Source organism: Echeneis naucrates, chromosome 1 (genome assembly GCF_900963305.1).
Source record: "Echeneis naucrates chromosome 1, fEcheNa1.1, whole genome shotgun sequence".
NCBI lineage: Eukaryota > Metazoa > Chordata > Actinopteri > Carangiformes > Echeneidae > Echeneis > Echeneis naucrates.
Window position 1 is genome coordinate 17,616,196 of NC_042511.1, and position 27,558 is coordinate 17,643,753.

The following is a 27,558-nucleotide window of genomic DNA, read 5'->3' on the forward strand; positions in this document are numbered from 1 at the left end:
TCATTTATTCCTTTTTTCGATCAAAATCATCCAGCAGAATGTTTGATTTGATGATAGAAAATTACAGACATTTGTCTAAATGGAAAAATAGATCTCTGTGAATAATCATCTATCTTCAGAGTGCAAGAAAAATAAAACAAATTTCCCTTCACCATAAACATTTAAACAGACAGCAAACAAGATGATCAGCAAATCAACAGTCGAACCAAGAGAGTGAGTTTCTTCTGATACATCGTCAGCTTTTATTTTCTCAGTCTCACTCATCTTCATCCGCTTTATCCGTATCTGGGTCGTGGGGGTTCTGGAGCCAATCCCAGCTCACATTGGGCGAGGGGCGGGGTACACCCTGGACAGGTCGTCAGTCCATCGCAGGGCCAACACACAAGGACAAATGCAGACAAACAAACACTCACGCTTGCATTCACACCTACGGTCAATTTAATGTTGCCAGTTAACCTATACATGCATGTCTTTGGACGGCGGACATGCAAACTCTGCACAAAAAGGACCCAGGCCAACCCAGTCTGATTTAAAAAAAAAAAAAAAAAAATCTGATGTTCACTTGCCTTCAAAGAGAAGCTACAGTGGCTGTAGTTTTTTCATTATTTAAAAGTTTGACAGAACATATTCTGTCTGAAACAGCAGCTTTAGAAATGGAGACAAAACTCATGATTGGACTTCCAAAAATTCCAAGTGTTCCAAAAATGAGAAATTAGTGCATGCACCACCAAGTTCACACCATAAGGAGGCAGCACAGTCAAGGCACATCAAAATGAAGTGGACACTGCATTGCTCAACAAATACCTGCTTGCATAGAAAGCAGATATTTGGAAAGATGTGTGGAAAGATTAGTGATCCCAACCAAGATAAAAACAACTGACAACACAAAATGATTGCTTCTTGTTCTTCTTGCGAATTACTGGAGCTCTCACACTTGCACGCACACACACATACATATATAGGTTTTCTTTTTCCGAAACAATCATAAGGAATAATTCCAGACCTAATTTGTCCCCTAAAGCCAAAAAAGCATGATTTAAAGTTCTGTTTCTATCTTATGTGCTGCTTCATAACATAAGTAAACATGAAATTAATGCCTGTTTAATGATCTTAGTGTCATTGGCAATTAACTTACATAGTGCAAAAACATGTAGAAAAGAAAGTATTTTCATAAAAGATATGTTGGTCTTTCATCATTCACCTCTTTACAGGGTCAAGTGTAGTCATGGTATGTTGCAAAAAACAGGCACATCAAGGCTTCACAATCTGACCTCCTCTGTTCTTCATATTTTAAATGACAGACAGCGTCTTTACAGGTGGAAAAAGGTTCACATACATCAGTGTCAGGCTTCCTCAATCTGCGGTGAGACACTGTCTTCTTTTCTCCACAGCGTCAGTTTGCTAATGTTCTGACATAGTTTTTCGTGGCCCTGTCCATAATACAACGCCACCTCCCTCATGCAGCATTTAACAAGTCAATACCTCCTCTTCTCCTCCCTTCCACACTCACCAGCCTCAACCCCCAAGACCTGACATGTCAGGAAGCACCTATAGTTCATTTCATTTCGACTCCTATACAGGCAAAGAATGTGTCCAGATATTTCTGAAATGAATTTAGCATAACTCTTTGAACCCCCACAAGGTTTGGTTAAGATTTTGTGGCTTAAACCATTAAGCCACAAAACAGTCATCATTTCCTCCCTGTGATTTAAAGCTGAATGGGCCATCTCTGTGATGGTTATTAAAAAGTGTCTGAAAAGCAGCTGCGACTGAACACACAGGTCCAGGACATCTCTGCAGATGGACTGAGGCAGCAGGAAGGAGGAAGAACAAGCAGAAGTGTTGTGATGCAGCTGAGGTCGACATCAAGGCACTAAGAGGTATCAGTGACCCAAACAGGACCAGAGCTGCAGCCACTGAACACTTTTTTTTTTTTTTTTTTTTTATAGGCATGGCTGCATCTACTTTTGATTTAGCCAGAGACACACAACAGAAAAACACCAACGAACAACAAGTAGCTGGATTAAAGGGTTAGTTCTCCAAATATTTCTTTGACCTTTTGAGGCATCTAGTCCCTGACCTTACCCTATGACTTGGCTTGAAATGATATATATTATTATTTGGCACAATGCAAATAGAAGTGAAATGAACAGCCAGAGTTTTGGTTTTCAATGAGCAGGTTTTGATATCAGTTATATCAGAGCTTCCTTATTTTGTTTGAGGACAAACTCAATATTACAGGACTAATGTATTTAACTAGATTATTTTGAGCCAAATTATTGTCAGTTTAGAAACAAGGTTCATACTAATGAGACGTTAAGGCATCAAATTGGAGACTGTACTGCTCTGGTGACCAGGCTGTTAGTGAGACCACGCAAGCTTTGGAATAAGGAAGTAAACTAAATATCAAAGGTTTCATTGAGTGCTCTGTTGTCGCATATGGTTTCTTGGGATCCATTTTACGTCTTCAGTAGAAACTGGAGAGATCTCTTCCACTTCATTAGTCGTGTGTTATGGCCAAGGAGATGAGCACCACTGTCACTGACTGAATTATCAATGACCCTGTGTTTTCAATAAACAGTCCCACAGCCTGATCACCTCAGTTCAGACCCAATGACTGTGGGCGCGCACACACACACACACACACACCATCTGAGTAGTACTGCAGAGTTTTGCAGAGTCATGCAGGCATAAATCCATCCCTTCACTGTTGCATAAGATGCTTCGATTTAGGCCGATATGTCGGATTCAGGACAGAGAAGAAATGCAGCCATGAACTGGACAAGATGCTGCAGGCCAAAGATGTTGATGGATTCGTTTCCATGGAGGCCAGCAATTCATCATGAACTGATGAAATGACACTGTATGTGTTTATATCAGTAAAGTGAGGCTAACGTATTCTACTACAGAACAAAGGGAACAGTTTTGGCTTCGGAGACATGAAATATTAAATAAAGAGAGATATTAAATTAAAATTATACAGTAAACTTGAAGAGCTCAGCTCATCATTATGAAATTGTATCTTTTCCGATTCAAGTGTTTTGCAGGTAATTTTCATTTTCAACAACATTGTCTTGATTGGCAGGTTATGACATTCTGTCAGGAGATATTTTAAAATAAAAACATAGCTGCAATAAATAATAATAAAATAATAAAATAAAAATTGAAGAATGCAAATATAGTTTTCTCTGTATTTATCCACATAATTATTTGCTGTAATATCTCGCTGACCATCAGAGTATCTTCTAAAAAACGTCTTCTTTGTACCGCTGTTTTGCTCCCGAACCTGCTCATTTCTGATTTGAAATGCTAAAATGTGTTTATCAAACACCTTCTGCCTTTAAAAGCTGTTGGTGTTTGTTTGTTCAGTTCATCCAGTGATTAGTCTGGTCAGGCCACTGTGAACCTCGGCCTGCACCGGCCCGTACTCCACCACCTCTCCATCTACTGTTATTATTCCTTTGGGTGAGGACGGCTCGAGCCGGAGTGCCCGCACCTTTGTGTACACCAAATGTTGACAGTTGGTAGCCAGATGTGTGCCTTTCTCCATTGCTAGAAACAGCCTCAACAGAGCAGTGCGAGATATTCCTGCTCTGACATAAAAAAGATGGATGACGCCATCGTCCAAGGAGGCATCTGGTGCTGCCAGCAGGTCCTCCGCCAGGTGGGACTGGTACATGGCCAGCATGAGGACAAAGTCTTCCTCTTGGACCACCACCCATTCGCTGGGCAGTGGCTGGTCCAGCGGCAGCAGCAGGGTGTCTCGTGGTCTGGGGGGAGCTTTGGTGGTGTTTCTGGATGGTGTGCTCTCTTTTTTTCGCACCTTGAGAGAGTTGTTGGAGTGGCAGGAGTTGTGGAAGGTGTTCTGGCAGGGAGAGTCTCTGGACTGCTGGCACTGCAGAGAGGCTGGGCTCAGGGAGGAAGTGTGATTGTTGCAGTGGAGTGTCTCGTTGTTCCTCAAACCTCCCTGGTAGTCCTTGGTGGCAGGCAGGTAAGCCAACCTGCCCTTGTAGACACGCAGAGAGGCCAGCCTCACCAGCGTGCCCACAGTGAACCTGGCAGCTCCAACGCTACGGTATTTCTCACTCTCCACGTCCACGTCTGCAACGAAGCCCCAAGCCAGAGAGAGGAAGGACAAGAGACGAGGGCTGGAAGAAAGATGGACGGAGACCAGGTCCATGTGGGATACCAGTCTTTTGCAGAGCAGGAAACCACAGCTGACCAAGAGATCCTCACTGGACACCGGAGAGGCTCTGGACAGGAAGAGATGTGAGTTAGTCACAGCAGACAGAGATGGACTTCATGAAACCAGAGTTAATATCGTTGTGCTCATATAACATACATGTGAAAAATGCTTCAATTGTCTTTTTAATCGCTCATTCTTTCTCTCATTACTTTAAGGTGCTAAACATGAAGAAATTGTGTGAAGCCTATAAAGGATAATATTCAAATGCAATATATTCAAATGTTATATTTCATTCATTATAACTTGCAATTCTTAGATCGCATATTTCATCATTGATCTATATGAGAACACTCTTTAAACAGTATCTAATTGGTGACAAGTTTACATTAACTTTATTTAAATAAATCACAAAAAATATGAAGTCATTAAAACCAAATTCTCCTATTTTGAGACGATAGAGATCAAATTTTTTCAATTCTTTTGTACTGACAATTATTTTATTAATGGGAGGGACAGTTTAACTCATTTTAGGAAGTGGGTCAAAGTGTGTCTGTGTTTTAGGGTGTGACTTATAAAAGGAGTGTTATATAATATTGGGGAAATTGTGACCTTATTTTGTGATCACAAAAATACAGAGGTGAGCTAGTTGTTAGATGAGAAGGGTGGAGTCCCATGGAGGTCTGAAGGGAGCAGGGTGAGTGTGGCGGGGGGAGTCTGGGGGATTCTGAGGGAGTCTAGGGGAAGTCAGGGGGATGGGGGAGTGGTTCAACACACCAGGCAGTTTGAACAAACCTTGAGGTGGGACAGAATGAGCCTGTGGGCCTTCAGACATGACAGGCCAGTCAGACAACAAAGACAACCCCATCTGGGCATCTGGGAAAACGGAGATTGGGGTGGAAGGTCATGATAACACACGAACACACACAAACACACACAAATTGGCCTGCTGTTACCACCCACAGGCAATTACAATGATGGCTGGACGTCTAAGTGGAGTTCACTGGCTTTGGCCCTGCAGTTATCTCCATATTTAGCATCCTGAATTTATTCACCAGTCTGGCCATCCAAACAATCTCATTTACATTTCCTCGGCTCTGTTTCTGTCTAATCACTGTCTTGTAAAAGAGTTAAGTTTGAACTACAACTACATTATTCTGACATTGACAGAATTTTTCAGCTTTTCAGGTCAAATTTTTATGTAACACAAACATGATATGTTTCTAAGCCATAATGGACAGTTTAGTGCTTTTCAATCCTTTTGTAGTAGTCACTCCACTCTTGGTTTCATTGAGTGACACTGATGCCCTGATAAGACCAATGGAGAATGAAAAATCTCAAAAATGCCAAATTGAACACCGGTTAAAGGTCTGAGAGCTGAGAACTCTTCAGAAATTCTGTTTTCAATGCTATTTCTAAACATTATGTATTGCTAAATTCAGCAATATTAATTCAGCGATAAAGACAGCAAAGTCTACTTTGCATCAGCTCACAAAGTCCTGAGCAGACTTGTCTAACCCTGCACCAAAATGTGTTGTCTCTGGACACACACTCTGGGTATAAAATCAGTGATAAAGTAGCAGAATTTCAACCAGCTACAACTGTAAAATGTTTATGTATTAAGGAATTATGTCATGTACAATAACAATTCTCTCAAAAGGGATTTTTATGACATAGTAGACTATTTACTTTTGATACTTTTGAGTACATTTAGCTAACAACATGTCTGACCTACTTCAGGAGGATGTTTACTTTGCAGTACTTATACTTGAAATAGAGGATTGAACTCGTCTTCCACCACTGATGAGGGTCAAACTGAAAATCAGATCTAAGGTGCAGCAACTGTTTTTACCAAAAACAAGATAAGGTCCTTCTTTTTCCATATCCTTTCCATATCCTATCCATATACTTCTTGTGCAGTGCCTGTAAACCACCAGGGGAGGGAGATGCTCCCTCATGTCTAAGTGTCAAAACCTCCACTTCAGAAATCATCAGCAGTCAGCCATACAAATGACGCTCCAGCTCGAGCTGATTATATCTCTGCACAGAAACACATTAAACCCTAACTCAGCTAACTGGTTCACTGCATTGCATAATACCAAATACATTCTAGTTGCCACTTGATCCACGTAGCTCCAGTGAACCCGACATTCAGCTGGGAATAATACCAGATACAGTGGCCAGGGCCACTGCAGGACAGCCTGCAGCAGCAGCCATACACACACATGCAAACACACACACACACACAGAGAGAGAGAGAGAGAGAGAGAGAGAGAGAGAGAGAGAGAGAGAGGGAGAGAGAGAGAGAGAGAGAGAGAGGGAGAGAGAGAGGGAGAGAGAGAGGGAGAGAGAGAGAGAGAGAGAGAGAGAGAGAGATGTTTTCATGTTTTCTGGATGCCCCGGGAGTGCGAGAGGAGAGTAAACAATACAGAGTCTGGTCTCTTCCTCCTATTGTTTCTGCTGCTGTGGCTCAAAGACCATTGTTTGATGAGAATCTGACAGACAGATGCAGCCATAGGGGATGAATGAATGAATGTGGCTGTTTGGGTAAGACCATGAGTGTGAAATCTTTTCCTTTATTTCCTTTTGTTAACTTATGTCATTTTGCCTTTATTTATTCCAAAACAAATACAAAATGACAAAATACGTAGGGACAAAATGAAGCTAAAACTGCCAGGAACCTCCACAATGGGAACAAATGAAAAAGCAAATGAAAAAATTATCAGAGTGAGCAACTATGAAGACACATCTTCAAGACACTACATCAATGGCCAGTGCACTCTGAAGTACTATGTATAATACAATACCCCTGGAACCAGGGTCCACAGCCACAAACACATATGGGTGTTAAATGACACACAGCGGCTGAAAAACCTTGTTCACTGCCTATTGTGGGCATTACATGTCAGGATGGGGAAAAAACAAAAAAGCTAGATATTCAGGGCACAAATTGCTGATACGATAAAGCTACAAAGTTTTTCCTGGTTCTGGGAGTTTCTGTAAACTGCTCAATGAATCCAACAGAATAATAATCACGTCCATGAAAAACTATCAGGGCTTTGTATGCAACTCTGTGGTCTCTCCCTCCAACTAATAAAAAGCAAATGTTGTTTAAAACTTTAGATTATCACGCAGGCTTACTGAGACTTCTTACATGAGTCTTACTTTCTGAGGGAAGTTTCATATCTTCAGCAGAATGACAAGATGCATCAAAGGTATCTGACGATATTATTGATGATCATGAAAAAATTATATCTTTGGTGTCAGGGTTAGAAATCATAACATTTTCCACTTGTGGACGAAGTGATTATTTAATCAACTGGGAAAATATATTAGATAGTATAAATTATAGTCAGTTGCAGTTGTGAATGTATTGATCACTCTAGAATAAACTATGGGTACATGTTAAATGGATGCAGTGATTGCAGACACGGTTTATTTTCTATTTATTTTGATGTTGTTCATTCATTCATTTTTCTCTCCTTCTTTCTTTCCTCTTTCAGCGTCTTCCCGCTGTTCTTTGTTCTGACTTAATGATTGGCAAAAGTCACTCAAATGAGCAAAACATTAATAATTAATACAGATGAGATAAGTGCATCTTACTCTGAGAAGCACCAGGGAGCAGAGCTGTGTGAGTCTTGGGCCCAGTAATAAAAACAACACTACACAGTGAAACAATGATTTTCAATCAGATGTAACCCAGTAGTTCTGTTTGCAGCTGCAGCAGCAAAAATGCCTGACACTATAACATGACAGATGAAATACTGCGCACCATCAGGACTTCAGGCTCTTCTGAAGTACATCAGACTCAAAGGGATTATGGCCATTAGACACAGCACGTCCTTGTCTGCAAAGTGGCCACTGCACATTCTGCACATTCATACGACTGAAAAGGACAGCTGCATCAGTTTCCTGTGTCTGGGCCAGTCTCTCCTATAGCATAGGTAGCTCTGTTTAACAGGGCACGAATGGAAATGTTTGGACCAAATCTTGTGTAATTGTTGAAACTATTGCGTCAGTATGTTGCTTAACTAGTCAGACTGGTCTCTCTGGAGAACTGTTGCGCAATACTTTAGTCTGTTTTTAATTTAGCAATTAAATATAAAATATTTATTAAATATTCATTTAACCGTTAAATTGTTCAATCAGTTGTTTCAGTTCAGATACAGGAGTCAATATTTAAAATTTTTTTCATTGATGACTCATTAAAACACTTGCCAATTAATTATTTGCCCGTTGCCTATTTAATTAATGATTGGAGTTTTTCTCCCTGACACATTCAGTGTCAAAAGTAGAACACAAATTATAGTGAGTTCAGCACAAAGTATGCTGATATTTGGTTATTAATAATTTTTCTTCATATGTCTCACCCAGAGTAGTGATGTATAGATGCTGCCAATCCGTTGCCTGATCCACCAGGAAGGATGCCTAGTGGGGTCTGGATGGCCTCCTCCCAGTCTGGTCTCTCCAACAGACCATTTATCACCTGTATCACACAGATATTATGCTTTGGTTAGGCAGACATATAACAAGACTAACATTTTCAAGAAGTGACATAAGAAACTATAATGCAGAAGGCAGGACAAAGCATTGGACCTAAAAGCTTCTAAAGCGTCTGTAAAGAGTAAGAAGAACTGATTTCATTAGAAATGTTCATTAAAGCCACACTTTAAAATATTTTAGATTAGTTATTCTTTAAACTTAGGTAAAAATTCTTCTTATATACCAAGTGAGGAGGCTTTTCCACAAAACTCTTACATTTTTACAAAAGAAATCAAATTTCTTAAATTCAAGTATTGGGCTGTGAGTCCAAATAACCTGACACACTGCCCTTTCCTCACACATTGTGAGTGTTCACTGTGTTATGTACTTTAATAACCAATATCTGATATGAAAGCTAGTTTATAAATATTAAACATAATGAACCATGAAATCATGACATATCATATATGAAATGTCATAAAATAGAAATACCTCCCACAATTTATGAAGTGACGCCCACTCTCTAAAACCCAGCAGCAAAAACTAAACAAGTGAATGGTTGGAGTGTTTTAAAATATGACTTAATTATTAAAACGATGGCAAAAGTCTGATTATTGTATGCAAAAAGCCACACAGTTGAGGTTGGACGTGAACATATTGAACATGTGTTGTGTCTCTTTACCTCATGCAGAAGTCCATCTCCTGACATGATGACTAAAGCATCCCACTGAGACAGATCGGCCTCCCTCACCAGCTCTCGGGCGTGATTCTGTCGTTCTGCAAAACGCAGACATGGACACAGATAACAATAACAATAAATGTGTGCCTTTAAGCGTGTCTTTCTTGTCTCTATGTTGCTCCTATACTATTGCGAAAAGAGAATTGTGTCCTGTCGGCTTCCTGCTTCCACAGAGAGGTCAGAGGTCATGGTCAACTCTAGGGAGTGACAGGCTGCAGGTGTTGGCAGCAATTTATAATCTCCTTAGAAAAAACCACCAGGACTGTGAAAGAGTAATGAAGTTACAAAAAGACATTAAGAACTGAGGTAACGGAAAAGTTCTGGTCCACCATACTTTTAATCGTCTTTCTCGTTTCCCCTTCAGTTCCCAAATTAAGTATCACCGTGGGAAGGAAATCTGAAATATGGTCTTAAATGAAGTGTCTGCCACACTGTCAATTAAATTGGAAGAACTAAATTACCTCAATCACTTTGTCATATTAATCTTGGGTTGTATAATGTGATGAAGTGGGATTTTGGTGGCAAGACCAGATGCCTTTTAAAGTGGACAAAACCGAAGTAAATCCACCTGACTAGTGTAATTCTTCAGTTAATAGGTCTGCAATTTCCTAGAAGGTTCCTGAAGAGAACTTAGTGATTTAGCTATAATTATGGTGAAATTAGAGACAGACTTTAATTAGTACGTTAGAATTATTTAATTTGAATTAATTGCATACATAACAGAGTCTTCCAGCGAATGGGAGGTGAGTTGAAGACACAAAAATCTGCTTTAAGAAAAAGCTTTAAGCATCCGAAGAATCAAAGAATAGGTGGCAAATTAAATTAAATTAAAACTGTTTCTTCAAGGAAAGCTCATGTTTCCTTATATGTACAGTTCTTTTCAAGAATAAAACAAAGTATGTCGAGGTCATCTTCAAAATTAGGAATGACGTATGGTAGGAAATCAACAGGTGGAACACTGCAGCAATTTACGGTGAAGTGCAGAGAAATGATTAAGCTCAGCTGTAAAACTGAAAACTTTGTGTTGTATGTGTATATGAGTATATGTGTTCTATCCTCTTTCTTTACCCTTAAGCTGTTAACTGGTTCAAAATGTATATATTTAACTAATTTCGACTGAACTCATTTGCTGTCAGTTATCAAATTTTAGCATCTCAATATTCATTCATCAACCACATGTTATCTGACTCTCCCTGTCTGCTTAGTGTGTTCATGTGGCGGGAAGTATCACTCTCTCTCTGTCTCCTCTTTAGTGTCAGGGTGTCAATCAGGCAACAGAACAGGACAAGACAGGGAGAAGCTGTGAGGTGTGAAGACAGCTGAACGCACCAGACCGTCACAAACCTCCATTCTTTCTCAGGCTGAGGCTTAGTGACATTTAACCCATCACACTGTTTGGTCCTTATTATTCCTCATTTTTTACAAACGGAAACGTTTTATCTAATACGATATTCTTTCTATCTTCTATTTGGCTTTAGTGAAAAAAAAAAAAAAAACAAGCATAAAGGTGATGAAAGATAAGAACACAGAAAATACAGAGAATGAAAAAGTGATGGCCTGTTGGTGATGAGGCTTTGCAACAAGAGTCCAATAAAAATTACAGTTTGTCTCAGCAGCCACATCTCAGCACACGCTCCTCAAGTGTTGTGCCCTGTGGTGACTCTTTGTAGCCATCTAATAAATACTTAAGCTTAGATATGTCGAACACAAAGAGACAAAACACAATCACACAGTTTACTTTAGACGGATGGAGAGATGAACTATCATTACACAGTTGATCTGTTATTGATATCCTACAGGTGAGCCTACAGCAAAAATTTATACTGTGACCTACACAAAGATACTGGGGATCTGCCTTAAGGAAGCTGTTCACGAGTTACTAATCAATACCTGATGTAGACTGTAGTAGATCAAGGGCCTATAAAATCCAAAAACACACAAAGGTCTAATCCTCAACCAGTATGCATATTAACTTACTGGGTCTTTCTCCTTCTAGCCATTCGAGCTTTTTGCCACAATAGCTTTCATCATGACATGAAGGGGGCAGCTTAGTGGGGTCACCCAAATTCAATTTCTTTAAAGCAAGACTGGCTATTTTTATGCAGCCCGTGAAAAAGTCACTCAATACCAACATTTGGAATGCTCTCTGCAGGGCAATGTTCATATTCAATACTTTAAAAGTGTAAAAGTGCAAAGCAGTTTCACTTACAGTGTGATGATGAAGTTTATCTTAAAGGAAAAGTTCAAAATATTCTGAGAAACCAGCATTTGCTTTACTGCTGAGAATTGGATGAGATTAACCCCACTTTATTCCCTGTGCAGCCACTATATATAAAATACATAAATATGGACAGAGTCTGTGTCAGAATGGTCTGTCTGTTAAAAAACAGCATCCACCTACAAGCATTTCTAAAGCTCCCTACATCTTGTTGTTATTGTGATCTGTATAATGAGTGTGAAATGAAACGAGTCTGGCTTTTTGAGGCTGCTTTTCTTTCTTCAAGCACTTTCCCACAACGCCAGTCCATATTGGATATTCCACATTTGAATTTATGCTGCTCAATAGCCCTATGAAATGATCTAGTCCAGTGATAGAAATGTGTAAATTATAAATATACATGTGCATATTTGTTAATTATATTGATGTTTTGCTTAAAGATGCACAATCCTATGTGGGCTGCAGGACATTGAGGACGCAAGACCTCTTTTAATGTCTGTTCAATGTAACTGCTTTGCACTATTGTTATACGTTGCTGTTACGTTAAAGTCTTCAACAAAAAGAAGAACAGTAATGTTACACCAATGAAAGCATGCACATGAACGCTTGCAGTCCTCTGAGGGGGATCTAATGTCTTGGCCTTTCTTCTTACCTTACCTTTTCTAAACTGAAGAATAAAGGAGAATCGATTCCTCCTTATCAGTTGAGTCACATCACGTTCCCTCATCTATGTAGAGGCTGTACACTAAAAAGGATTGAAGGGCCACAATCAGAAACAAAGCATGGACACTGCAGTGTGGTGGGAGGACAGCCTGGATCAGTTTTAGTATGCAACTCCAGTGATGACAGCAAATACAGCAAATATCAAAGCCGTAAGGATGGGGGCCCACTGTTGCTGGGGAGGGGAGAGGACAGCAGAGAGGTGTCCACTATTTTTCCCATCTGAATTTTCTGTGGTTTAAACCAGCAAGAACTAGCTCATGACAGTCGTACAGGTTTCTACTTCATTACTGGCCTCTGTCAGTTACAGGATGCTGCTGTTGGACCCCCCCCAGCATCCAATCAATACATACGTGACAGGAAAAGAGGGAGTTTTGCTTATCCTCTCGTCTCATACACAAATGATAAGCATTTGTCTTGTGTACTGAGCTCTGCTCACCGGCCTACTTTGTATGTACCTGCAGGATGCAGAAGTATATTCACTCTGGGATGATGCCAGGATAGCTTCCTCGAGAACTGTTTGTTTTGCATGAGGTGAACACAACTATACCTGGTCAAACTCAAGGACTTCACTTGATTGTGAACATCGAGGTCACAACACAAAAAGCTCCAGGTGTAGATCAGTTTCTCTGCAAAACAGAGCTGGAATGATAAGTCACGCTGACGAGCTCAATATGACTATTGTCCCAAATATCTCTTTATTTTTGTTTATTATATGTTTCATTAACTTGTAGTCAAGTCAGGTTAGGACGATTTTACTTATATACCACAAAATGACAACAGAAGTCATCTCAGAGCACTTTTCATTTAGAGCAGGTCCAGACTGTACTTTTTAAAATATTATTTACAGCACTGCCCTATCAATAAGCACTTGACAAAAATGTCAGTAAAAATATTGTTTTATTAGGAAGAAAACTTGAGCAGAGTTTGGCTCTGGCTGGTTTTAATTGAGTTAAATGTTTAGATCATTACACATTAAATATATGTAAGGTAAGACGAAGCTCTGTCCTCCTGGTGACCTTGTATCATCAATTACAGGCAGCCCCAGATGCACCTCCACCCTGTTGACTGCAGCTCTCTTCAAATAGCACAGTTTAATAGCTGCAGTCTTTATCCTCCAACCTGACAGCAGGTGATGACAGTTCAACAGCCCTACCTTTTAAATGTGGTGTGATACAGCAGGAAACGTTAAAAAAACCCTGTGGAAGCTTACTCAGCTCCCTGTGCACAGACACACACAAACACACACTTACACAGTCTATTTCTGTAATTGACACACGCAGCAGGGAGGACCAAAGGTGGAACTCTTTCTGGTGTAACACTGACGCTTTTGATGAACTTTTCTGGTGTGGCTTTCTGTGCCACCCTCTGTGTCAACATCTTCAACTGCTGCTTGGTGTCTCTCAAAGATTAAATATCTTTCAGATGGCTAGTACATCATTATGAACATCTGATGCAGTTAAACAAATTTAGATTGGTGGTATTCAACATGTTAGTTAGTTGCATAGGTTCAAAAGTTTTATTACAGCAAAACCAAGTGTCATTTGACTTTTATTGCTGCAGTGCGCACAAGCACAAGCACAAGCTGACCTGTTATATTTCTGCTCTGTTGTGTACTGTCTCATTCACCGCCCAACAACACAGAGGTGTTGTGTTTACAGTCCAAAAATTGCCACCAAGGGAAGTCCTCTTTCACTGCACCAAGTTAATACTTGGACTGACGCTGTATTTCCTTTCCCAGTGCAGAAATAGAAACATGGCATCACAGATCGAAAGAGACTCCAGTAGGTTGTGCTGAGGGTACAGGCGCTGAGGGATACGTCCTATTCTGACACTCTCTTCAACTAAGCCTGAACTCTGAAAATATCAACCAACAAGAGCTTAAAAATGGGTGACGTGTTGCCATCAGAATAGAGAAAAGTACGGAGATATTGTTAAACATAGAACGTGTATTTACACCAAGTCATAATTATGTGAAGTGGTAACAGCCACATTAAACAAGCAAGGCCTGGAAAGGGTGATACTTTGGATTTTGAGTGTTCGCGGAAGACTCGTTTGACAAGCCCTTCGGCTATGAACACAGATATGCTCCCGAAACATGAACGTGGTTTGTTCTTTAAAAGCTAAAAGCAAAATTCTAAAAGAAAATAAACTTTCACATTCAACGTTTTTCCACGCAGTAACTCATCCTACTAGAGAACTGAAGCTTTCTCCTCTTTTCAGGTATGAGATGGTCTATGTTTCGGGTTTGCCTATTTCTTTAAGTTAAGAGAGTTACAGAAGAGTGTTCAGTGGGAGCCGCTTGTCAAAGCTGAAGGTCTCATTTTAGCAAGTTGTGCAGTAAGACACAGATGTTAGACATTAACTGTAGAATACACAGCCAGAGACTCTCCTGCTGTATGCTCTCCTGCTGCCCTGCCAAATTAAATGGATCTCAAAATCTAAATAAGAGGAAAAAAAACCCAGCTCTAACATCATGGGAGGCCTTCTAAAGTTGGGACCACAACTGTATATTAAATGTTTTGTCCTGGATTCATCTAGAGGAAGAAACAAATGGTAACGTTAAGAGTAAAATCAAAACATCACAGAAAAGCCACAGTTGTGTTCTATCAGACATCTTTTATCACTTTGTTTCCCTGCTCCCTTGAAATTTCCTGTATTCTCCTTTAAGCATGATGGTTTGACAAATTTAGAAAGTGGCTTCTTTTCCTCAATTTGTAAGTCTTCTAGGATGTTTCCAAGATCCTTGTCCTCTTCTCGCCCTCAATGCTAGAGCTATAAAAATAGTCTTAAGATTGCCATGTGGGGTGGCAAAGAGAGTAGCCACTGTTAAAAGATCCATGAGGTTTGTTGTAAGAAATGACAGAATAAAAAAACAAAAATGGGATAGGAAAAAGGTGTAGCACAGAAAGGTTGTTCTACAGGATATCCGTCTCTTCTAGTAAACTTGTCACTTGAGTCTGAACACAAAAGGAGGATGAGTAAGTTGCCAGCATTCAAGTCAATACTACAGTAGGCTGCCTGGGAAGAATCAGTGTGCCATCTTCACTAACAGAGACACATGCAGAAGCTAAACAACGAACACAAAAATACACACTGTCTCAGCATTCGACCCCTGATCAGAGCAGTCATCCTTCATCTATGTCCACCCTTGGCAGAGCCCACAGCTGCCACAGTCCAGGATCCAATAATGAACGCTGTCTGCTTCTGTTAGCATGCACATATGAGACTTCCATACGACTCGTACAGATCACAGAGATTCTCAAAAGCAGATAGACATGCTGATTTCAGTTTGTTTGATTTGTGTGTGTTATAGTAACAAATGTTAAAAGATGTTTGGACAAACATTCTTTGCAACATATGAAATATGTGTTTTAAGCAGCTTTGAAAATGGTTGTTTTTTTAAATCACCTTTAAATAAACTAAGTTACTAGCATTAGCACATCAGTGAAACATCAGTGACTTTTCGAAAATTTAAGAAGAAAATTTAAACTTGGCTGCTCCAAAATAAAACTTCATGAGCCATGTGACATAGATGACTCCCTTCAGACCAGCTCTCTGCTGTTCAGAAAAACTGTGTTTGTCTTGTAGGCGAGACGGCTTTAATGCCACCAGGAGTTAATTTGGGGGGAGGGTCAAATTTACAACATCTGAAAGAGGATAGTTTGTTTCTAATGCCTTTTTCTTTAAGTCTTTCTCCCACAGTTTGCTGCTTTATTCAGACTGCTATGTTTTTTTAAACGCAGTGATGTGGTAAAACTATTTTGTATTGAAGACAGAGCATGTTGCCGCTGTATCAAGTGAAGAACACCTGGCAAAAAGAGCAAATATCAAGCAATGCAATCTGCATGCTGAAGCTAAACTGTTAAAATGCATGTTAAGATAGTTTAAGATTCTACTCCTAAGGAATTGTAAAAGACATATCTTAAACTCAGGCAATGGAGATCAATGGTCTCCCCCACATATGCAGATATGGAGATTACAGCTATTGTTCTATATTGCCCAGCGTTAATTTGCACTTCCTGGAATTCTTATGTCTTTTCCACATTTTCTGCACAAAATTAAGTTATAGGATTTCTCTACTGTATGTCTCTATTTTCCTCCCTTTGATTTTCTCCCTCTCTTCGGTCTTCGCATTTACCACTGTGATAAAAGCCATATTTTCCGTCTGTTATCTTACACTACACTGCTGTATGAACAAACCCAGAAAGAAAAATATAAAACTAGGAAAGCTGAATAAAATTGCACAGGCTGATCAGTTATTTACAATGCACTCAGAAAATATTCACAACCCCTTTTGGCACATTTCTTGCACCTTTTTGAAATGGAGAAACTTCAACTATCATATTGACATAAATATTTAGATATTCCCATTCCCCTTGATTTACCGCATGGACTCCAATCAAAGTTTAGAAAGATGATAGAAGATCAAGGAGGCTCAGCAGGCTCCTGAGCTAAACTGAATACTTATGTTAGTGTCAAATTTCAGTGTAGTCTTTTTAATTCATTTGTAAAAAAATATATTTTCATCATCATGTGATATTGAGTGAGATTGATGAGGGGAAAAAAATCATCAGTTTATTTTGATAAAATTGATGGGTTCTTTCTAAATGTTGTCTAACTGTCCCATACATGAGATGAGCATGCATGACAATGTGTATTTTTCATTATTACCCAGTGTATGTAGATTACAGTGATGACTATAAGAACATCAACACGTAACCCTGCGAGATTATATCAAAGCAAATCATGGCAAATGTGAATTTTCTGTGAATGTATGTTTATTGGGACTGTGAATTAATCTATGTGTGCACACATTTATTATATAACATCTCCACATGCAAATGGGTCAGAGGCAGCCGATCAGCATAATGATGGTGACAGCAGGAAAACACGAAGAGGATTTAAACTGGTGGAAGCAAACTTCTAGACGAGAGAGAAAATCTGCTGGGAAGGTGTTGCTCCTGTTGTTACTGTGGCCTTTGCTGTGCAGTCTATTATTATGCGAAAGGCTATATTCGCTACAAAAAGATATTACAAGTGGAAAACTCATTTCCTGAGCTGAAGGTCAGGAAGACCTTTGCAAAGATAGTGTGAAAAATGAGCATACAGTGTGTGACACTCTTGTGTGTGATCCTCAATGCGTTTGTTTTGGATGTGAAAATTTTCAACAAATTTTTGACTAGAAATGGCTACAAAATTACATTTGTAGCCCAAAATTACATTTCGTTGGCTGTAGTCCATTTCTATCAGAGACATCGGAGCATGTGACAAACAAACCACTGGTGTTAATTACTTTTTAGATAACAAAAAATTCCTGATGCCATTAAAAGGTATTTGGAACCATACTCCAACTAAACTATGGGTATAAACTTTATTATCCTTTAAAGGCCGACATTTCAGTTTAAATGTGACAATTTTCACAAATTGCAAAATTGTGATTATTAACAAATCTAGTTGCATACTCACTTCTTCGGCTAAACATTCTTTAATGCAACATACAATACAACAATTTTGATTCTTTCTGACTTCACATGTTGTCCACAGCCCTCTAACGATGTGGATGGATGTTCCTAGGCTATATATCTATATATGCGACGTGCACTTGCGCATAGTACTCACCAGTGATGACCAGAGTGTGTGAAACACCGGTTTCGTTGAGCATGCATTGGATGTGGTTGTTGTATAGGGTGAGCGCCTGACCTTTCCCACTCTGTGGATTCACCAGCAGCATCATTCGACATGGCCGAGGCAACTCTCCAATTAACACACCTGCAGAGGAGAGAAGAAGGTAACCGAGCGCTCCAAAGGACAAAGGCACCCACGTGGATTTAATCTGGAAAATCTACAACCTGAACTAGTCATGCTGCAGATAAGCTGGACATGTTTGACCAAAAATAATATGAAGTGACTTTTGCACATGATGGCAGCTCACAGTTTTTCTAGTTTTACAAAGTTTAGATTTCAAAACTTTGAATTCTTAAGCCAATGATTTTCAAAGTTTATTTATATGGGCTAACAAGAGCCACAACTGTGAGAAGCAATTATTTTTTCATCTACAGTGCTCCTACAGCAATAAAGCATTTCTTCCATCTTTAGTCTTTGGTAATAGCGCTGTTGAGATTCTTGTATTAATTTGTACACGATCAAAACATTTAGCTTCTCAGATCTATGTTCACCTGATTACATAATGTAAGGAAAAATATTTCAACTGGAGATGGATTTGTTGAGAGTCTTATAAAGAAGAGCATAGAGGTGCAAGAGGATTTTTGGTCCATAAAATAGAAAAAAAAAAAGAAGAAAGAAAACCTTGGGCAAATAGGTTATATGGTACACAGTATTTACTGCACAGTGTGAATTACTCGTTAGCAGATATCTACATGCTTTAAACTTATTGTTAAATATTTGCAATCTCCCGATTGTAAACAAGGTTTTTCATATTCAGTGTATTCATTGATGTTAATGTATTCAGAATAAACACATCCAAATATAACTCACACAATTGTATGTTATTATTTTCTACAATACATGATATCTGCTGCTTTTAGAAACAACAAGCATCATGCTGTTTTAAAAGTTCTGTGGATCAAATTGGCAGGAGATTTGTGGCTACATGTACAAATAAAAGACAGTGGTCATGGAACTAAACTTGCATCTTTAGATAAATAAGCGCAGAAGTAGTAGGGCTGATACAAATTGGTGTTCAAAATAACTTTGGGATCAAACAGATTTCAGAGAGGGTTGGAGAGATCTTACAGTACGCAGAACCTAAATTGAGCCTAAAGAGGCTCTCCCACAGTATCTGGGGAGGATTCATTCATCACTTCAAGATGCAAACACTACATAGAGATTACTAAATAAAAATAAAGATTTGGTGCAGAGTTTCAAATTGTGACCAAGTTAATAGCAGATGGAGCTGTGTAGGAAAATAAGGGGACCGTAACTCAATGTAGGATTCATGTAAGTAGAAGTTCTTTCCTGTAAAACCAAACACTGCATCACTGTTCTCGTTTTTTACTTTTCCCCCTTAAGAATATGTTTTTCTTGCAGCTCAGCTTGGAAACAAAACAAATAAAAGTAAAGGGGAATGTGACAAGAAGCTGTCACACATTCTAGACACTGTAGCTGAGGGATAATTTTACAGGTAGGTACACAAAGTCCTCTCTATTGCAGAAACAACACACTCCACTATGGCTGTCATGCCTTTTCAGCACACACTCAACCCCTGGATGGAAGCACAAACAAACAAAACAAACTATTAGAACCCCAAAAGCAAAAACTCTGCAGTGATTTCCCTCTTTGAGTGTGATCTCATTCTGTACAGCAGTCTGCTGGATATTATTTAAGATTAAAACACAATAAGGCAAACCATCCAAACAAGTCTGACAGCTGAAAAATGAGTAATGATGGGTGGAGAGAAATGAAGTGCAGACGCTCCTGGGATAAGTATAACTGGTTCAAAACCTAATCAGCAGGTTTCGTTATAACTCATTACGTATATCCGCCTGAGTCAAAGTGACGAATGCTGGAATGCCGTGAGTCAGGTCAGAAAAATGTTCACACACACATTACCACACCTCAGAGTATGTTAATGTCTGTTTGACCTGGAGTAACTTCTTCAGTAAATCTGCGGAACTCTATTAAGATAGATATACAAGATCTATACTCTATCTAGATAGACCTATAAGATAAGATATACCTTTATTCGTCCCACAGTGGGGAAATTAACTATTGATAAAGAAACTGATGTATTACGTTATATATCATATATTATATTTTATTCTGAGAGATGAGTCTAACTTTAAAGTTACTGATATAAATATCAAACATACTTGAATTTCTTGGTACCTCACGATATGACACAATTCAGGGGGCTTTGATGATGAAATGGTTACTGATGCATCTCGATGCATTAAAGTTTCCAATATATTTGCTACACCAACCTGCCAAAGGGCAGACCACCATGTGGAGGCACCCAGCAGAGACTGGGGACCACCTCTTTATTTTGTGAGTTTGCACCAGACATGGCTTTGTAGGTGAGGCACACATATGATTAGGAGACACATGATAGAATAAAAATCTCCTGCAGCCTAAACAGAGTAGTTTATTCTTCACTTTTAACATAGTAGCGTTTTGCTGACGTTGATTTAATCTTGCTGATGCTGCAGTTATTTTTTATTTTATAAAAAACAATTCTGCAGTAGAAAGTAGCACATGGTCAGAAAGGTTTAGGAACCTCTGATGTAGTAAATTTCGAACAGGCAATTATATAGAGCAGATCATTTTTATTGTTGCCTGTTTTTGGTTTGTTTTGTTTTGTTGTTTTGGTGCCAGAAGTGACTGAGAGAGGTTGGGACTACCAGTTTTGAAACTTATTAGCCGTTAATTTCTTTTAATACGCATTGTCAAAATACATGAACATGCAATTGTTCTGTTATTTATTTATTTTCATTTCAGAAATCTGGTCACCTTAACTTGAAAGTTAAACTTGTTGGCATGCTTGCTAATTTTGCAAAGAACCAACATGAAGTTCTTGTTAGGTCTCTTTTCCCTTTGACTTCATAGAAGCCAAAAGTTTTCCAAACACCAGAGGAGTCGGTCGGATTGTTTTCACCTCAGTCACTCACATTTAGCCCTTAGCCGGTAGTCTAGCTCAGAATGTGAACACAACGCATGTTTTATGTCTGAGACATTTTATCTTCCAATTGGTTCACAAAAATATGTTTTATGTCCATAGCATCTGATCATCCAATAAGTACAACCATTAGTTGTTCTAGGCGCAAACTGAGTTTTGAATTTTCAATTACTGATTTCTTGTCATCGAGAAATAATCTTTCAAGAGAAAATCGTGATGAATCCAAGAAGTGAATTTTTTTTCCACTCCTATCAATGACACATCAGCCAGATTTTACTTGTTACACTCATAATATTGTCCATCTACTTCATCATGTTGATTCAGCAGATATTTCATGTATTTTCAATTAATGAAATTATGAAATTTGAATTAACTACTGAGTGGAGAGTGACTAAGCCATTTACTGTAACTTCATTTCTGTTTCAGTGTGAAAGCAGTTCAACATCACCTAAACCTGAACCTTTAGGAAAGAACAGGAAACTACCTAAAAGGGTGTAGCTTTACATGAACACCTGGCCTACTGTAGGTGTTCCCAGGGAGAAATTGCCCCACCCAATGTAACCTAGAGAAGTGTACACATACACAAACCCTCCTGCACAGCCGCCACCAGTTTTTAATAGCTGTGCTGGTTAGAAATAGTTCTGTTTGCAGACATTGCAATAAATAATTTCAAGCAAATTAAAATAAAGCAAAGCCAAGATACTATATATCAATTGGATGCATTTTTTTTTATTCAGATCAGCATCACATTTCACTGTATGATTTAGACAGGTTAATAAAGGCAGAGCCACTTTCTCTGGGAGTTGAATGTATCCATAGAATCATCTGAAAAGCATAATGACTGGACTACTGAGGGAAAGCCAGAGAAGACCTCCCCATGAATCAGCAAGCATGATCACTGGCATTGAAGGCCCCGATCTTCTTGTCTGTGAGCCCCACCACCCACACAACAGACCTAGTTGGCTAAATTCAACTCCATGCGACTTCCTGTGTGCTACCCTCCCCTTGTGAAAACATACCAGTGGGCACAATGTTGCTACTCTTGTCCCTCCACACTCTGGGTTTCCTCCTCTATCATTAGCTCAGCTGCAGCGGCATCATGGCACTGAGCCAAACTATGACATGCATCTAATAAGGATTTGCTAAAAATCAATACTAAGAAAGATCTATTTTTGAAACTTCCTCTAGTCTGTAAATAAACACTATCGAACATGCTGGAGAATTATCGGTTTCAGAGCAATTTAATATTTCTGTTCTTCAAAAGACACAATACATGGTTCTTTGTATATGGATGGTTGTAGTACGGATTGTACATTGCTGCTGATGAACACAGAAATGTATTTTTCACCTGATTTTCAGGTTACAATACTTTGTTTCTGGTTAGCAATTGTCATCAGTTTGTTCAATGAGCTGAAAATTATGCTAGACAACAATAATAGAGCAGAGATGGGAATAATTACCCAGACAAAGAAACCTGGAAAAAAATAAATCACAGTACTAGATGAGGTGGCGATACTACTGTGGTTTCTAACGCTGCTAAATTAATTAGCCTCCTCATAAACAGCAGACACGTCATAAATAGAAGAAAAACAACAGCAAACTGACAGCAGCAAAGTTCTGCCCCCAATTTCAACGACATTCACTTGATCTGTGCCTATGAGAAGTCTCATCTGCTCACTTCAAACCAAGAGCGATGGGACTGTCCTAGATCTTAATGGAATAATCACTTCTGAGGTATTCAACATAGGAAATGACAACTTAAATGAAAGGGAAAAACCCTGAAGCCGGAAAAAACACATTTCCCAGCTTATAATAGCTATCTGAGTGCATATAGAGACAGAGAGAGGACAACTTTCTCAGGTTTTGTATGACATTCATCTAGTATATTCAGTGGGATACCAGCTTCTGTTAACTAGACACACAAATGGAGGCTTAAATACAAAGCATCTGTCTCATACAGACCACCATAGACTTGTTTTTAAATATTTGTATTTCTCCGCGACCCAGAAACAGTAGAAGATGGATGAATTTGTATTTCTATCTCAGTGTCTTCATATTGCTACAGTTTACACTAGTTTCATTTCATTTCATCATTAATGTCCACTAATTTTAATAAGTGAACCAGGAACAGCAGTAAAATCATTACTATCCCTAAACTTACATGGTTACTCTTTCTCAACTACCCTCACTGCTCAATGACTAATGCTGACTCACTGTGATGACCTGAGCTTAAGTGATTTCAGTCATGGTGGTGTCTGGGTCCACTTCCTTCAAATCAGCTTCTCATCACCAGTAAAGCATGACAAAGCGTTTATCCACGATTAGGCTATCAACATAGGAATTTTTGCATAAACTGAACAAGCACAAGGCTTTTATGACACTCAGTTGAGCTCACAACAAAACACAGATGGGACCAGTCCCATGGTTTTGCTTTGCATTTGGAAGCACATTTTAATTTAGGAAGTAGCTGGGCTCCTATGTCACATTGATCACCAAACCCCCCAGAGTTGTATTTCCAAATATATTGACAGTCAAATATCTCTGTTAATGAAATGACCCACAGTTGGGTCAAGAAGCCACTAGCTAGTTACATCTAAATCAAATACAACGATGACATACTTACACAAAAATAATTCAGCTAATTAAAACACAGCTGTCAATTTTACTGACTGAAAGATAAGCTGTGGTGTTTTTGACCATTTCCCAGGATATGGAGAATTTTTTCTATAATTGGCTTTGTTTTGTCTCTTGTACAGTCACCAAATGCAGCAATGAGCCAACAAAGCCAGATAAGACTACAACGGCTTGAGAGCTAATGGATCTTAAATAAGTGCAAGGTTTCAATATGAAAAATAGCAAATCTACAAATGTTTTACAGAAAAAAATTTTAAATTGAGCCTGTTGTCAGGGGTTAAGGATGTTTAAAGGATTTTGGCAACAGATTTACTGAAACATAATAAAAAAATTTTGTTACCAAATACTCCACACACACTTTTGCCTCCCTGAATATATGACACAGCAGGTTGTGTACGCGGAGTTACTGCAAGGCTTATGAAATCGTGGAAAAGTGTGATACGTTTTCCTGTTCTTCAGTGTGCCAACATTGCTTAAATAAAGCATTACAACATGTCCTGCTTCTCTTTCTGATGAACACTGTGCTCTTCTCAGGCCCCCAAAATGCAACAGATGGATGTTAGATGCAGTTCATAAGCAAAAACCAAATAATACTAGAGGTAATTATTACCATCTGAACACTATATTTCTGCTGATTCATTGGAGAATATGTGTGAATCATACTCATACTATTAGTTTGCTTCAGTATGCACAGGGCATGGATACAAGGCTGAAGATGAAAAGTCATGTCACTGTGGTCCCTTTGATAGCTCGGTTGGTAGAGTGGAGGACATCAGGGGAGAAACATGATGTATCCTTAGGTCACTGACTCAAAGGAGTGTTTTTGCTAATTTCCATCCTTAGGGACTAATGAAGGGTTGTCTTATATGACATTCTATTTTATCGTTTTCCTCATGCAAAAATTGAGAGCAGGGTGGCGGATGTCTCCTGTCACACCTGCCTACCCACCAACGGGTTTGTGTCTGACCGAAACGGTGTTTACATTTCTGCCTATTGCTCAGTGGTGATATGGGCTCTAAGCCTTGACAAACACCCATTAGGAGAGAATCCAGTTTCCACATTAAAGGGATTAATGGATTAACATGTTTTTGACTTGGTACTTACAATTTTCCTGTTTGCTGTGATATATGACAGATACATTCAATTGCAAGCATTTCTAAAATGTTAGCATTGTCACAGGAGAACTGAGGGCAAAATTTGTTAACCTTGTAACATACACTACATCTCATGTAGAGTTACGTGTATATGGAGGATATATTATATATATTGAAAAAAACAAAACAAAAATGGCTGAGTCCTTGGGGCAATAACTAAAAACATATAATCAAACTGAGATTGTCATCTTGATAGCAGCACAATGCTTCCCTTCTAAACCAGGTTTCATGAGCAAACTGTAGTTAACTACATACCAGCTGTAACCTCATGACAGCAATTTAAGAGATACACCACAATGTCTGCAGTGTATCCATCATGATTAGAGGTTCTGTTCGGGAAGATCTTATACTGAAATGTCAGATTATTTTAAGTAAAAGGCTTTATTTGGGACATCACTCAGGCCTGATCCCACAGCTTACAAACTTCATATCACTAGGATTTCCTGTACATTAGAAAATATTACAAGCTGTACAGCCAGGCGTGTGCATCCTATTTTGGAGCAATGTTTTTTTTTATCTTAAAGTGAGATTCAGTACCTTTAAAGAAACCCCGCCTCACTTCACAGCACCTCGCTGCTGTAAAATTCAGCAAGGTGATAACTCTTGTCCGAAATGTTGCCTGTAAATCAAAGAGCAGAAGCAGCAGCAGACAAGCAGATTTTTGCTGAGCGAGAACCACAAAGGGTGTGGAATGGGGGGAGGAGGAGGAGGAAGTGCTGGTGGTTTGCCTGCTGTGGATCTATATTAAGAGTGTCAGAGTGTTTTCGACATTGAGGTTTTTATTAAAATGATTCTGTGCTGTCTGTCAAAAAGCTGTAAGGATATAACCACTGTCTGTCACTATATGCAATGATGTCTGTCCCATATGGGTATTTTAGGCCACAGGGTCAAATTAGGGAGGGGAGGTTAGGCTGCTGCATAAAATCAAACGCCAAAGCAAAAACTTTCCAACAGTCAGCCAGTTACGTTTCCACTAGTTTAAGGTTTAGTGTAAAGGAAACTTTATTTCTTAATTAATGTCAGCTCTCCTGGCATTATGTTCAACTTAATGTTTACTTCTTGCAACTAGTAGTCACAAATGTAAAAACAGAGAGCAAAACACAAGAATACTGAAAACTGTAAAACAAAAGTTATATACAGTTCTAAAACAAACCAAAAAAAAAAAAAAGCAATAAGTGTAGGCATATGGACGAAATGGACTTTCCACCATAAAAAAAACAAAAAACAAAACACACATGTTCTCCTACCAGGCAAAGACTGACTTTCTCTGAGGTGAACCAGCTGCTCTGTTGGGCTAAATGGTCAATTAGTGGTTGTTGTTATTGTCGGCATATTATAGAATAACTCTCTTAGAATAGAAACGTGGGTAGGCACTCCAGGTACTTTATGCCCCAGTGCCATTATATTCAGATAGCCATCCAACAGTTTAGGAGGATTAGGTTTTGCTTGGAGTTTATTTTTGAAAATTTCTTCACTTTGTCCTTCATTAGAAATTGTTCATGACAAGACTGACAAGGCCAGCGCACTGAGCTGCTGTGCACCCCCAGGAAAAGAAAAAGCGCCAGAGTACATCTCAACAGGACATCAAGCTTCATAACAGCGTATGTCTAATAAGAGGAACTCTCAGGGAGAGAGTTTCTTCTATAGTATCACTGTACTATGACTTCAGGTTTACTGTGTTGTTATTCCTGTTGTAATGTCACACCTTATTTTTTACTTTGACTACTGTAGCAGCTAGACAGATAATCTATAAGGAATTCAATATGCGTTTCCTTTTGTAAAAGAATAAGGAAGGTTTATCCTACTTGTCTGTTCAAAATGAGAATAATTGGAATGACACTACACTTCACCCGTCTCATCACTGACCAGACAACCCACCTGTTAACAACTTTACGCACTTTCAAGTAGGTTTTAGTTTCTAAATCTTCAAATTCATCCCTTTATCAGAGTAAAATTATGACATTCACATTCAGTTAACCCAACCTAACCCTCATCGAACCAGTGTTCCCCGATCTTTGCAACAAATTCCAGGGATGTACACTAGGACACTTTGATGTTTGTGATTTTTTATGTCTGGGATCACTGCTTTGTCACTGAGTTGTTCACCATTTCTTGGTGAGCATAATCAAGGTTTAAAGAGTGAATTAAAAAATACTGATTTGATGTATGGATGCTGATTAAAAGGTGTGAAAAATGCATGAGAAGATGAACCTTCACAGTCATGACATTATTTACCATTAACCTATTCCTGCTTTCTCTTCTGAAATTGTGTGTAATGGAGCATATAAACCATTGTCCCAGTTTCAGCTCCGCCTTGGCCAGAGGTAATGATATCAGTAATAGTGCTGACTGGCTGAGAGAGGCCTGGATTTTGTTGCCAAATGTAGTAACACCAGTCCCCCCTGAGAACATTGAATAAGGTTCTTCTTATTTGACAGTTACCATGGTTTCATACATGTATTAACAGCCCTATTCATTTCCAACTGTTATGCATAGGTCATGATGCCTGTGATTCAGGAAATACTTAGAAAAAATGTTAAACTCAGTTGTCCACTACTGCAAAATCTTGGTTTAGTTTAAAGGTGATAATCTCAGTCTACTGTGATATTTGGGCTACACTTAGAGTGCAGTGACATGAGAATGATACTGAAGATAAGATAATATAAGATAATGAAGGTCTCACAGGAAAGCAAACTAGATGCTATATCGGAATCTAAAAGCACCATCACTATCATGTATTATATGAAAGAGGATAAGAAAATGCATCTATGTTTTAAAGTCTCACCATGACTG

General features: G+C 38.9%; 1 protein-coding gene across 1 annotated transcript in view; it reads right to left on the reverse strand.

The window, feature by feature from the left end:
- Positions 1-1,924: 1,924 nt before the first annotated feature.
- LOC115045110 (sphingosine kinase 1) overlaps positions 1,925-27,558 on the reverse strand; it is a 33,091-nt gene continuing 7,457 nt past the window's right edge. The window contains exons 2-5 of the mRNA XM_029504624.1: positions 17,965-18,114; positions 9,348-9,442; positions 8,554-8,669; positions 1,925-4,253 (exon numbers count right to left, since the gene is read on the reverse strand). Coding sequence (XP_029360484.1) covers positions 3,371-4,253; positions 8,554-8,669; positions 9,348-9,442; positions 17,965-18,114 — 1,244 coding nt within the window. The 3' untranslated portion in view covers positions 1,925-3,370. The remainder of the gene's footprint in view (positions 4,254-8,553; positions 8,670-9,347; positions 9,443-17,964; positions 18,115-27,558) is intronic.